Here is a 14,485-nt window from a genome sequence, read left to right as displayed (position 1 = left end):
CACTCAGTATTTGAGCTTTTTATTGTGTACACATACAATATGTACACTGTACTGCACCATACATTGTACATAGTAGATAAATTGTATTGATCAGTGCCACAAAACCTTGCAAAGGTCAGTAACATCACTAAAGCCAGAACACAAAACAAAAAGTTGATTTCTTTATAAAGTTCTAAATTTAAACTACCATCCCCATCCAAGTTTGTTTGTTTGTTTGTTTTGTTTTGCTTTGGTGTTTGTTTATTTGTGTGTGTGTTTTTATTCAACTTGGGATTCCCTGAAGAGTGTTGTCACATTGTTTTGAACTACAAATATGTACCCAACAATGTTTTTAGAATACCACACATCCCAGGGTGTGAATCATAAAAACTGATTTTTTCTGTATCTTTCTTCCTGTTCCTAGTTATCTTCTAGTTAGTATTAACTTTGTACCATATTGTGCAATGTACAGCAGGACAATTGTATACAATGTATGTATCACAGGAAAGCTTCGAGTCTATCGCATGCAAACATCCATACAATATGGAAACCAGGAAATTGATGAAATGTGTCATACACACCTACAATCGTACTGCGGCATACAGTTGTAGGCCTACTACTATGTAAAAGTAGAGCAATACTCATGTGTGGTTTTATTTTCCGCCTGTTGCAACTGAGTGGGTAGGAATGAAACCCAGAAGTCATGGCATTGTAATTGGGCTTGGCAATTTTGACACATGTACAGTATTGCTTTAGGAAAGGGAATGGGGGCTAGACATTTTTCCCAGGGTTTTGCCAGTCTAAAGATTTAAAAAAAAAAAGAGAGAAAAGAATGCTCAACATTTTAGAACAAAATCCTTGGCCACATCAAGTGAGGAGTGTTGCAGCACTGGCAACACTGATGAATTCTCAGCAGTTCTGCCAGGATTGACTGGGCACAGCCATTGCTTGTGTTGGTCTACAATGATACGTGTATGCCAGGACATCACATAAAGATGTTGCTCTCATAAAAATGACAACATGACAGAATTTCTAACTTACACATGTTTTCACAGTTGTGTAATAGTCGCTTAACAGTGTTTTCACAAACATACAGTGTACCTGTGACAACAGTCAAAGGCACACGGATGTCCTTTTCACACAAATTTGCCATTGACCTGCAGATTAGTCTGTAATGCATTTAAAGAGTCTTTTTTTATGTGTGTCTTTTGGCTGCAGAAAATCACAAATTACAATGTAACACACTTTAATGTACTATTAATAGGACTGTACAACTGTATGTTATGTAGCACTCATATTCATTCATGAGCACTGGATGATTAAAATATACACTGTAGGCCCTCCTGTACACTATACATGAACAGTGTACATGAAACACTTCTAAGCAAAGGGGATTAAAAAATTGAAATGCTAAATTATTAATAAAAATCAATCATTTTTTTCTCATTTCTTCATACATCATAGTGAATGGAACCGATATTGTGTTTGCTATTTCCAAAAATATGAGACTCTTTTTATGATTTCAACACTTAAGTTTCATTCAAGTCGATCCTATTTCAATGACACTCAGATCGTTTTGCTTGATTTTATTCTTTATATTCAAATGAATATTCTGATCAGAGTGGAGTTTCCCTTTAAAGGTAACAAGAGTGCTGGTCTTCAAAACACACACAAAAGTTTCACTGTAAAGTGTATCAAGTGCACGGCGTCAGATTTACCCTGATGAAGTGCTCTCACAAGCGAAGGGTAATCCCCCAGAAGACCACTACCATTTAAAGGTCAATCCGCAGGGATTAGCATCAACCCCTCGTGAGTGAAATTCAAGTCTGACACATCACGAAACCAAACCAACATACAATTAATATAGATGAGTACTCACGTAAACAAACAACAAGTGACAAAATCACTCCACGCGCCCGGCCCTAGCATGACACACAATCTTGAACAAGCTCACATTCAGATTGCGATCAAATTTTATCAATAATATATTCATCAATGGTCAATTGTGAGAAGAATGTGAGTAACAGTGTGCATAATGATGAGAGACCTTTCAACTGGACTTGTCTGCACAAGATGTGAAGTTGCTTGGGTCAAGCATCAAAGGATTTATTGTAATGCCACTATGCCAGGCTTGGCTCCTTCTTGTTTGGATTGGTTTTCCTTTTAGCCTTGATGATTTTTGCAAATGCGGTTTAAATGGTAAACCCTTTTAAATTAATTTCCTGTTCTGGTTAGTACTTCGGTAATCTTCCACTTTCAGGCATTACAATGGAATAGTGTGGCAAGCCTCATTGAGCTGTGTCCATCCACTGTCAGCAATAATATTGTTGGACACAGATAGACTACATTATATCCAAGGTTGCACTTGGCTACTCTTAGCCGCATTAACACTAGGAGGTAACGTTTTTTGCAGCACAACGCACCACTCAAGTTTATTTGCAACCGTGCACACACACTACACAGGACAAATTTGAGAGTTTTTTTTAAAAAAATCAACAGTGACCGAAATGCGACATCAGGCATCTCAGTATGTCAAACAAACCTACTGTGGCAAGTTGCAGTACATGGGACTACAAAAATCTGTATATTAAGTGTCTGCATGTGTGCCATTTCACACACACACATCACCATCGCATGTCAGTAATTAATCACTTTCATATCTTTTTTATAATGCCTGCGGTAAATACATTGTGAACAGAGGCATGAAAAATTAAATGGGACCAATTTGGCATCGCAATGCACATTGTGATGATAGACAATTTTTCTTGTGTCCACTAACATGAATCAACTGTTTTTGCATTGCGTTGTAAAACTTGAGTTTCAGAAATGTAATTTTTAAGTGTGTTTGAATGCTGATATCGTTGTTGTTGTTGTTAGTAACGGGGGAGGGTGGCTCCAGTGTTCCAATCTCCTGTTGTTGTTTTTTGGTTTTCTTCTACCACAAGGTTTAGGAGTGATTTGTATTGCTTGCTAACTGCATACATTGCAAGTAAAATGTTCTGCTAATGTGGAACAATATTAAATCTCCATACCCAGCGAGAGGGCTTTTGAAGATCTGTCAAAATTTCTGATTTTCTGAGACTACCTCCAGAGCTCGGCCAAATGCGCGGCCGACTGTGGTACCGCATTTGGCCTTTTGCGCGTTTACAGTGATATGAAGGCCGGGCTCGGCCACGCGGCCTTTTCACTTGCTGTAAACAAGGTCTTTGAGTTATACATTGTAGGGCCGCAGTACTGCCCATGACCCTTTTCTGTGAACAGCAGGGAGGTAAAGAAGAAACTTCACTGTAGAAAAAGTAATAAGTCTGTAGGCAAAAATGTAAATTTTCCCCACATTTTCATAAATACTATGGTACACAAGTGCATATTCTTCATGTCAGAGAAAGTGGTAAAATAACATGTATCGTACAATATGTATGTAGTTCTAAGGTAAACCAATTTTGGCCTTGAAGCCTCCCTTACTAGCCCTAATGCCCCCTTACCGGCCCTGATGCCTCCTCTGAAATATTGAGGGTCAAGGCCACAGTGGCCATGACCCAAATCGAATGGAATTCGAGGCCTGCATTTGGTGATCAAAATTGTAACCAGTCAAAACTTACACGTAGGCGCTGTCCAGAGAAGCTCACTCACACGTTTTGCACTGACAGTTGATGGGCAAATAAAGCAATTTCATTGGTCAACATGACTATTCATAAAATGAAGTATTTAGTAAGAGCATTGTGCAGGTTAGCCTTTCTCCCAGTTATGAATTTATTAAAAGGCCCTCAAAGCTTTGACTCTCTAGGCAGTGCTAACAACAGCACGAGGGCTTTGAAGAAGGCTAGCCCTTTACAAGAACAGCATCATCCTATTATGCACACTATGTTGTAACACTACAAAATGCCTTCCATAGCATGATATCTTTATAGAAATGTGGGAAAGTCTGGAAAAGAAGTCTTTACCAGTAGTAGAATCCTAAACCTTTTATCATAGTTTACTCTCCATAGTAAGGACAAAAAGATAAAACTTTATGACTTCATATTGTTATGTTTACATGGACACAGTTTGAATAACTGGTGCATTTTATATTAACATCACATGTACAGCTGTACACCTACATGTGCTGGTATAACACACACTCTGTATTAAAAGTTATTGAATCTCATACAATGTAAAAGTCATTTTGGGTCTGTGTGTGTGTGTGTGTGTGTGTGTGTGTGTGTGTGTGTGTGTGTGTGTGTGTGTGTTCACAGAGAATAGGGAGCAAGTGCCGAAACCCATAATCTCCAGTACCACCCAACAAAAAATCACATGACTCTGAATATTCACCTGGAGGACCCTGAGTACAATGTCTGTATTCGGCTGTGACAGGGTACAACACTGTACACACCCTGTGTGATTCTTGTCTTCTTTTTTTTTGACTGCTCTGCTCCAGTAGGCATCTGTGCCAGAATCAAACACATTTCGTCCGGCTTACAGTCAGGTGCTATCCACAAGTTGCACTAGCTTTAAATCTACCTGTAGATTAATTTTAAAAAAAAAAATTAAGAGCCTCTTGGCAGTTGTAGCTCCATGGTTTTCATAACCAAGTGCAGCAAAAGTGTTTCTACAGTATTCTCTTGAGACTTGACAAGATCGGGAATACAAGAAAGCAATGCTGAGCGATGATACAGAAAACTAACAACAGCGGTGACCACTTCAAAACATGTAGGTGGGAACATGCATTCGTTGCCACTGGACTGAAGAGTCTGCAAGTGAACTCAGTAAACAATTCCGAAGTTACTTGTCGTTCACAAAATCAATTAAGGACAGTCTACCTCCATGGACAGATGGATGGACAACCCAAAAAGATAATGCCTCTGGCGACACTTTGTTGCAGAGGCATTTAAATATTTTTAAAAAGCAGCTGATGAAGGTATGAATGCGATTAAATCATAAGCTGTACAATCCAGGCTTACTTTGAACACCTGTCCAGAAATCTTCTCAATTGAATCTTAGAATAATCCCAGAATTATGCACTGATCTCCCGCCTCAAGGGTAGTTGTGCTATCAAGACATACAGCCTTTCCTCAACTCCCCCCCCCCCCACCCCACCCCTGCCCCATTTTCAAAGATCACAAGTACAGTACTGTATGTACAGTACAATGTACATATCAATCTTGGCTCAAGATGGCATTTTTGGCCAAGGCATCTACATGTACTTCACCATAACTACATCGTGTAGCATTTTACAAATTACTGTAAACTGGTAGATGAAATGTTCTGCCCAGCTGGGCATACAGTCAAGTTCACATGATGCATGATGAACAAAATATACAGATTATGACAGCTCAATATACAATCACGTCTACCATGTCTAATATACAGTGCTAGGAACCACTTTATAGGATAAAAAGTACTACCTGAAACACTGAATTTGACTGGGTTAACTGACAAAAAGCTGTTTAAAACTTATTACCATGAAAAAAAAAAAATGTCTGCAATAGGTAGGCTAATCTCAGAAGTACAATACATCTGCTGTACCAGTACGGGCTATACACATTGTACAAACGTATCTAAATACAACTAAGTATGCACATCTCATCAAATGTGATTAATGTGCGCATTCACGATCCCATATCCACCTGTTGCATAATGCAGTTTATAATCTCTAGGTGCCAGAGGCTTTTTCATGTTTGTTCATTCAACTACATGTACAGACTGTACATGCTTTCTCAACTTAAAATCCATAGCCATGCTCAGACGTACATTTATTTCTAGTCGCAGCAATAAATGCTTATCTTACCAGGACCCTGTGGGAAGAAACTCCAACCAATTAACCACAGACGGCCTTCGTGGGGATCACCATGGAGGGTCGGTGTAACTTCCTAATCCAGAAGTGGTATAGCGCCGCGCACGTCAACCATACACATCTGTACCATTGTTTTTTACCGGCGGCATTTATTTTCTCCATTCTTGCTGATGAGAATTTCTGAGCGTTAACTTCTCCAACGCGATCCACTAGGTTAGAATTACACTGCACGTGCACGTGTACTTGCATTTGACTCCAGAAGTTTTACCTAAGAACCCGTTTACAGTGCGGGGCCGGGCTCGGCCGCGGCTCAGCCGCGGTCAATTGCGCGGCCAAGCCCCGCAATTTTGTCCGTTTACACTGCTGGGCTAGGCCGCGCTTTTAATTCAAACCTTTCAATATTTTGTTTTAGTGGCGCTCTACTTGTAAACAAAGGCAATTTGGTATTGTCTGGTTTTCAGACCCTTTGCTACTAAACTGAATACTGTGGCAACGAAGTCGCCGTTCGGGCAAAGGCCTTTGTCGAAGGAAAAAATCCTTCGCAGGACAAAACCACCTTAAACTATGCTAGTTTTCGACGTTGAGGGGGTTAATATCCTGATTAGCGAAATAGTACAGGCAGAGGGTTTGGAAGTCAGACTAAAATTGGCCGCGCATTTGGCCCAGTTTGCGTTTACACTGAGAAAAGGCCGGGCTCGGCCGCGGCTCGGCCGCGGCCAAGACCACCTCCAGAGCGAGGCCAAATGCGAGGCCAATTTTGGCCTCGCATTTGGCCTTTTGCGTGTTTACACTGAAGCGGGGCTGGGCTGGGCTGCGGCCGAGCCTCGCACTGTAAACGGGGTCTAGGTCGTATAAGGTTTGTAAGGTCATACTCCGAGGGCTTATCCGCGCAGGCAATTTACTCCGACCGGCTAGTCGTGGTAGCGAGATACTCCTGAAAATCTCAGGAGTATCTTGGTCGGAGGAAGAGGTCGTTGTAAGTTCTCCCGACCAGAGGAAGTTACCACGACCTTGTTTGAACAGACGGTCGCTACTCCAACCTTCCTCCAATCAAGCTTCCTCCGACCCTTCCTCCAAAGTTACTACGACCAAAACTGCCTCCGTCTGAACGCAGCTCATGTCACTTACATTACATTGTATAAGAAGTATGGAAAACTAGAGTACATATGTAAATCAGAGTTCTCTGATGAATCATGTGACATCACATACTATATTTTGACATTTACATTGTACATGTACTATATTGTATGAATACACATAATTACTAATAATTAATTTTTTTTTTAATTAAAGAAACCACTTAGAAGTGCAAAATACAATACTCTTTATATGGAAAGACAACATGTCACCATTTCTGGAATCTTTGTAATATAGCTATCCGATGACCAATACTGCATGCAATGTATTGCTATTAAACAAATTATATGAATAGTGAATGGAAACCGATAGTTAGTATGGTGTACCTTAGTCTATACATAAACATATGAATGGGACTACAGTACCATATTTCCCCTTAAAAAAAAATTAGAACGGGACTCTCCGCAGCATTGATAACTTTGAAAATAGTGAATCGATCCATATACAATTTCAGGGTATGAAACTATAACTCATTGCACACATCTTACAGAAAACCCCATTTGCTTTGCTTCAGTGGTCAAAGAGAAATGAGGAATGTTGTACCAAGCATGTCAGGAATCCCTTCCCTCCAAGTTCTGTCTATTGTGTTTACTCATAAATGTGCAGTTCCAAGAGCATTCAAGTGGTAAACATGGATCAGACACATGACATGCTTTTTTATACACTTATTATCCACATTTCTCTGTGACCACTTCACCAACTTGAATGGGGTTTTCTGCAACATACTGTGGAGCTAAGATGTTATCTTAAGACCCTGAAGTAGTATTTGGACAGTTGTTGGGTGTTTTCAATGTGAAAATCCGATTGTAATTTTTGGGGGGACATACAGCTGTACAGTACTGTACAGTACAGGTAGCAATGAAAATGCAACATTTACAATAGTCTAGACCTAGTATAGATTCTGTTAGAGCTGGCTCTGTAAGCTTCAAAACTGAACACCAAAATCCAAACAATAGAGAGAGGAAGTGAGGCAAGTGACTGGAATGCCGGGTCAGAGTTCATGGGCTGCACTTATGTATAAATATTTCTAGAAATGATATCATTGTCTAAGTTAGAGATTATTCTGTAGATTGGTAATTGCAGATATCGCATGAATTTCACACAGGATATCATGTAAACTAGCAAATATGGGTTAACCCTCACAGCACCACCGCCTAAAAGTTGCATCGATTTGATGTACAAAGAGGATGTCAGTGATTCCAACAGGGTTAATTAAGAGAGCATGCTCAGTCACATGATCAGGAGCAGCGGACTAGTTTGTACAGTGTGGGCGGTGTCAAGGGTAGTGTACCGGTACATTACTGTAATTGATTTATTTTCATCTCATGCATTTCAAATGGTCAGCAATTCAAATCGCTGACACTCTGATGTATTTATTCTACCTCAAGCCACTTGACCTACAAATTACACCACCTCGTCAGTCCATGGTGTCCCTGTATGAGACTATACACTTTTGTAAGATTATGCCTCTTATGGAAAACCACATACACTGTACCTGTATTTTTATATTTCGAACAAGACCAAGCAAGTTGTGCAGGTACTACAAAGTACCCTTCAGAGGTGTCCACTTCATGGGTATTTTGCGTTATAAATACAATGTACAATGCTGTATGAGAGAAGTTGACACACACATTCTGTATACAATTTTGTACACAAGATCTTGTACTGTACAATTGTAGGTGTTCAGAAAATATTCCATGCTATTACAACTTAGTGTATGGATACTAAGCATATTTTTGTAAGTCTGAAAACCAGCTAATATGTACTGTCGAATAATGTTTCTTTCAAACAATTCTCTCAAATCATGTTTCACTCTATTCATGGTATCATGTATTTCCAGTCACATTTTACTTGGTTGTGGTAGGTTTTGCAGTGTAGAAACTTTGATTTCCCAAACACAAGTTTGGCAGTGGAGCTTACAATATACAGTGTAGCTTGATACATTATATGTACCATATAATTTACTTCTTAGTGTGCAATTGATGTTCTCTTGCATGGTTCTATTAGTGTAATTTGTTTGCAGGAAGTACGATATACAATGTATCACAGTCAGCAAGGATACTTACATTTGTACTCATTGTTTGAGGGTCTTAACATTTTTCATGATTAGAATTGCAAAATAAGTTTTACTGTCAAGAAATTTGTGTAAAATAAACACTAACAGGAAAAAAATCTATTTCGCTGCTTCCATGGTTAAATGTCTGCCCCATTTCAACAAGCTGTTCTGTTTGAAATTCTGTTTCATTGAACTTATGGAGGAATTTCCTCTTCTTTTTATAGGTGATGATGAATGAAAACTAGAGTAGACATTCTTTAATGTGCACATTTTTTCAAAACAAAATCTAGGCTTTAATGGCACAAAACACTACAGTTAAGAGTGGACAATTTAGCTGTGTGGAAATTTTCGTGCATTTCGCGCACAGAGCAAATGAGAGCATGTGAATGCTATTGCTTGACAATATAAATTGTTTGTGGTATTTTGTCTCTTTAATTCTGCAGAATTAAAGACATACATGTACACAATCAATTGTAAATGTAGGTAGCTGATCTTGAAAAATTAATCATGCAAAAATTTCTACTTTTACAGTATTTATAATACTTACGGCAATAACATCAGCCAGTGAATGTACTATTTCCGTGCACAGGAAAATGAGAGCAAGGGCAGTTTTCCTGCACTCCATCGTTGTCATCGCCTAGGTGCAGAGGGCGAAGAAAAGAGTCTACACTGTAGCTTCGTGGTGTTGGCTGTCCACAATCACATGCGGGCAATTAAGCGGAGAACATGTACACACGCACTTCAGCCGCAGGAACTACCGAAGAAGGATGCAGGTACCCATTGATGGCTTCATGCATTGGCAGACTGCACACGTTGACTTCACATGTCTGAGAGAGAAAATACAATGTATGAAGTCGAAAGAAAGAGTGACACACTCGATATCAAATACTGTCCTAAAGCCAAATATTGACAGCATGAAATTTTCGCAAATTGCCACTGGCATTCAATACATGTACTGTACTTCATGTGGACAAGCACTTTCATCATGATGAAAAACGGTTTACTTGGCATCAGCCGTATTTTGTTCGTTTACGGTGGAAAGTCATTATCTGAAAATACACTGAATAGTACTGATTGAAATTAAACATTGTTAAAAGCACCCAGTTAAAAAGAAATGAATTTTTCTTGGGGCCTCGGTCAAATTTTACAGGGAGGTGTTTTTCAGTGAGACCTTGCCTGTGCGTCAGCTGACTTACAAGTTTAATACTACAATCCCATGCTAATCCTCACTGTGAATTACCCGACAGTGCCTACAGTGTATCACACACCTTCTAATCAAGCGATGCTACTCAAGAGTCTGAACGTTCTCAGGCAGAATAATCCTTCTGGATTAACATTTATAAGGGCTGCATTTCCTCCCCATTCAGCCATGCTTACACTTTCACCACACAGTTAATGAAACATCCACTTACATTTTATATAATTTGTTCAAAGTCTTCCTCTAAAAGCAACCACTCTTGGCACAGCCCATCAAATTTTACTCTACTACCAGATTCCAAATTCATATGAACCTTGGCATAGATATACAATGTACATTTAAGATAAATTACAAATAGCATGAAATCACAAACTAACCGAGTATACAGCTTATACATTGAATGTTATATGGTATTTGATGTCATTAAATTAAACATTCACAGTCTTATTGACACGTTTGTAAATACACAGGAACATGTTTCATTTGATGGCATCAAGTAGTATACAAATAATGAATGTTTATGAGTGCAATGGACAGAATATTTCATGAGGTGAAAGATGAAATGATCCATTCAAGGAGGGGCATCCGAGTTGAATGGATCAAAGATTTTATCATATATAAATTATCAAATGAAGGGCAAGTCCAAGATAACACGCGCGTTACGTATGGGACATTCAGAGACTTTTATGACCTGAAAAATAGTGTTAATGGCCTTTGATCATATTGAAATTTATCATGGTGATTGATATCTAGGAGAAGTATAATCATGTAAAAAATTGAGAAAAATTACCTTGACAATCATATTCTAGAAGAGAAAATATGTGCCGTTACGTATGGGACCAGAAAAATTTTGTTTTTTTGAACATTTTTTTCAACCTCAAAACTCTCTGAAAGTATTTCATTCTACAACTTGTAACTCACTGTGATGAGAGTCACAACACTCGAGATTATGAGAGGTAAGTTTCATGTCATGAGGCAAAAAGCTCTAATTACAGGTTCTAATTAAAGGCAGACATGACGTGTTACGTATGGGACAGTTACGTATGGGACACTTTGTCCCCCATTCATTTAGTGTGTGGAGAACGATGTTATTGGGTATTTTGCATAATTATTGAAGTAAAATCAGTTGAAACTACTCAAATATTGATCCAAATTGTCAAGGAAACAATGTTCCCAAAATATTCACCATCATAGTCATATTCAATCATATTTTCATATTTTTATGACCAACCTGAGTATGCATGCCCTTTGTCCCCCATTCGTTTAGTGTGTGGAGAACCATGTTTATGGGTATTTTGCAAAATAATTTTGCAAAATACCCATAAACAAATTTTTTGCATAATTATCGAGATGGAATCAGTAGAAATTACTCATATACTGATCCAGATTGTCAAGGGAACAATATCCCCCAAATATTTACCATCATTATCATATTCAATCATATTCTATATTTTTCATGACCAACCTGAGTATGTACAGTATATGCCCTATTTTTATCAGGATAGTTACTACTAAAAAATTGAATAGTTTAAAGTGTTTACTTCCATTGATGAAGGGCAGTTTGCCATTTAGTTTCAATAAAAAAATAACTTGACACAAGAAATATTAATTTTAATAGATAAGCAATACCTGATGCGTGGAATTCTAATAATCGAGTACACTAGATGTATGATGTCTGTCTAGCAGTCAGGTCATTGATTTGAGTCACACCTCAGTATGTATACCCATGAATTTTGTTGTGGCTACTATTGAAAACTGATAAGGACAATTTGTGTATCACTTGCAATAAAAATAAAATCATTTTACTTTTTTTTTCGTTGGATATCTCAACCGTTTCAAATTGGATCTCCATCAAATTAACTTTGAATTCCTCTAGTCTTAGAATTGTATGCTCTTTAGTAATTCATATTATTGGTTTCCAGTCATCTCATAAAATGTTGAAAACTGAATCCCCATTTCTACAAAAACTATACCATCCCTTTAATGCTGATTTTCATAAGTGTATTTTGCCATCTTCCCTTCCCCCTTTCTGAAAATTGTTCATTCAAGTACATGTATTGTTTCAAGTGTCTATACCTCAAAAAGTAGCTACAAAGATGGGATGCTTTCTTCAGGATGATTGACCATTTGTGTACTGAGAGACCTTCCCAGCCAGCTACATGCATTTACATGCAATATATATGAGGATGTCCCATACGTAACACATTTGTCCCATACGTAACATTATTTCAATGTCTAATAAAAAATACTTCTTTTACTGTTTTTTTCTTTTTTCTATGGTATTTAATTTCTCTAAACAATAAATTAGAACTTTCCAAAAGGGCATTCAAATAACCTTAGCAATTTCAGAAAAAACCTAAAAAAATGACCTCATTTTGTTACGTATGGGACATCTCATGATAGGACACGAGCTAATTTGCATAATCATTTGCATAATCCCTAAATGTTCATACCAAGTTAAACTATTTGATGAACTTCTTATGTCCACATATTAAAAATAATCAAATATCATTTGCTTTCCTTTGAATAAATATGAATTTTTATAAATGTCCCATACGTAACGCTGTGTTTGACATTTATGCGAATGAAGCCCTTGAAATTTGCATAAATTTACATGATATCATTTTTTCCTCCGTGGAAATCAAAACTTCAACTCATAAGCTTCAAAATGATACTAAATATGTCAATATTGAGCAAAGATGAAATTTTGCCTTCTGAGGGGACCTATCTTGGACTTGCCCTGAAATATTCTGTCCATTACACGAATGAACAACACTTTTATACTTGTTTAGATCCTTGTCATTTGATGTTTTATTAATTTAGAAACAATTAGAGAGAATCTGAGATTGAGAGAGTGCTTACTGAGTGCTTTGTGCTAGCGCGCTGTCGCATATACACGTGTGTACACTGCAAATGCAAGCATTTTACACGCGTAGTGTGCTGGGCTCTCGGTGTGCATGCATTGAAGCAAATTGTATCCAAAATTGCACAGTAAATGGAGCCACAATTGCATGGCCACAGATGATGATGTCATAGTGGAATGGGGCAAATTAGCAATTATGTCAAACAACCAATCAAATGACAAGGATCTGTCTAGAGGCCCTAGGCATTATATAAATCTACCTACATGTACATTGTATCATAACATTCAATGTGTAGCTGATTAAAATTTCAATACATACAATTGTACAGTGTCAGTGCTACAGCAGTACACCTTCACAAAAAAAAGCTGGAAATCACTGATGCTCACAAATTAGTCAAGGTAACAATGTCATGGCCTGACAAAGTTTGTCCATACTGACATGGGACATGGCTACTGACATGGGTGTACTCAGTACACTGTACTGTACGAAATATATTATAGAATGGGTGGCGAAAATCCTGCAATCTCATTGGTTGAGAGCTATGTGTTGATTTTTACTGGCCGCACGCTGAGTCACAGTGGTAAACATGTTATCGCGCACTTGTAGCAAGAGTACGCGTACTTGTAACAAAGGTTCATGCACTAAGCAAGCGTTCGCACACTCAGTGCGAGACGCCTATTGGCTAAAACAACCATGCATCAGTATTTATTATACAACACCTCAGAATGATGTCGAATTGTGATTGGCCAAGAACATGTCACATGACATTCAATAGAAAATACCTATCAAACTCATTGAGAGTGACAGCCATACAATAGGCCCCTGGCATGGGCCTATAGCACGGCTCGAAGGTACTATAGCACGGCTTCGCGGGGGGCTACTAATGCATGGCCGCTCACAGAGTTCTGTGGCTCACACCCGTAGCAAAGCGCCAGCAAACTACATTGTACAGTGTACGTGCTGGCCGGCTGCGCTGCGCTGCCGGTAAGTCTCACAGACCAGGCGCGGCGGAGTACTGCAACGTTAACGTGCTTACGCGCAGTTACTTTACCTAGCTAGTTGCATGTATCGCGCCCTGTATACACCTAGCGGTACTGCTGTGTTTTTACTTTTGACTCTGATCTGCTACGTGGACTACAGTGATCCCAACATCAAGACTTCATTTCAAGTTGAGAAACCGTAATTTGATTATTTTTCTGTGTTTTTATACAAAATCATTTTCGGAAATACACAAAGTCTAGACCTACTACTAGATCTACCGACATCTCAGATCGACCTAACAGTCAGGCCTAACTCGATCTAACGTTAGCGTAGAATGGGTATAGACCCTGCGGAGTTCGTGATTCCTGTGACTGTGTGGTCGAATCATGACGAGTGTTTGAAAGCAGTACACAGGGTGGTTTACAATTCTCTGCCTAATTGTTACATTTATTTTTGGGCCTTCCTGAGTTGGCGGTCACTAATTTTGTATTGTGAGTGTG

At 38.6% G+C, this 14,485-nt stretch overlaps 1 protein-coding gene across 2 annotated transcripts in view; it reads right to left on the bottom strand.

Moving 5' to 3' along the window:
* The window catches only part of LOC139723876 (E3 ubiquitin-protein ligase RNF13-like), an 84,399-nt gene that overhangs the window by 56,435 nt on the left and 13,479 nt on the right, over positions 1-14,485 (bottom strand). For both annotated transcript variants that reach the window (XM_071635083.1, XM_071635084.1), the window contains exon 2: positions 9,490-9,769. In XM_071635083.1, the coding sequence (XP_071491184.1) occupies positions 9,490-9,576 (87 nt within the window). In that variant the 5' untranslated portion in view covers positions 9,577-9,769. The remainder of the gene's footprint in view (positions 1-9,489; positions 9,770-14,485) is intronic.

This window comes from Diadema antillarum, unplaced genomic scaffold, assembly GCF_040938485.1.
Source record: "Diadema antillarum isolate AM-2024a unplaced genomic scaffold, OU_Dant_1.0 scf00000201, whole genome shotgun sequence".
Lineage (NCBI taxonomy): Eukaryota > Metazoa > Echinodermata > Echinoidea > Diadematoida > Diadematidae > Diadema > Diadema antillarum.
The sequence above is the reverse complement of the archived record's forward strand: the minus strand, read 5'-3'. Positions and strand labels throughout refer to the sequence as shown.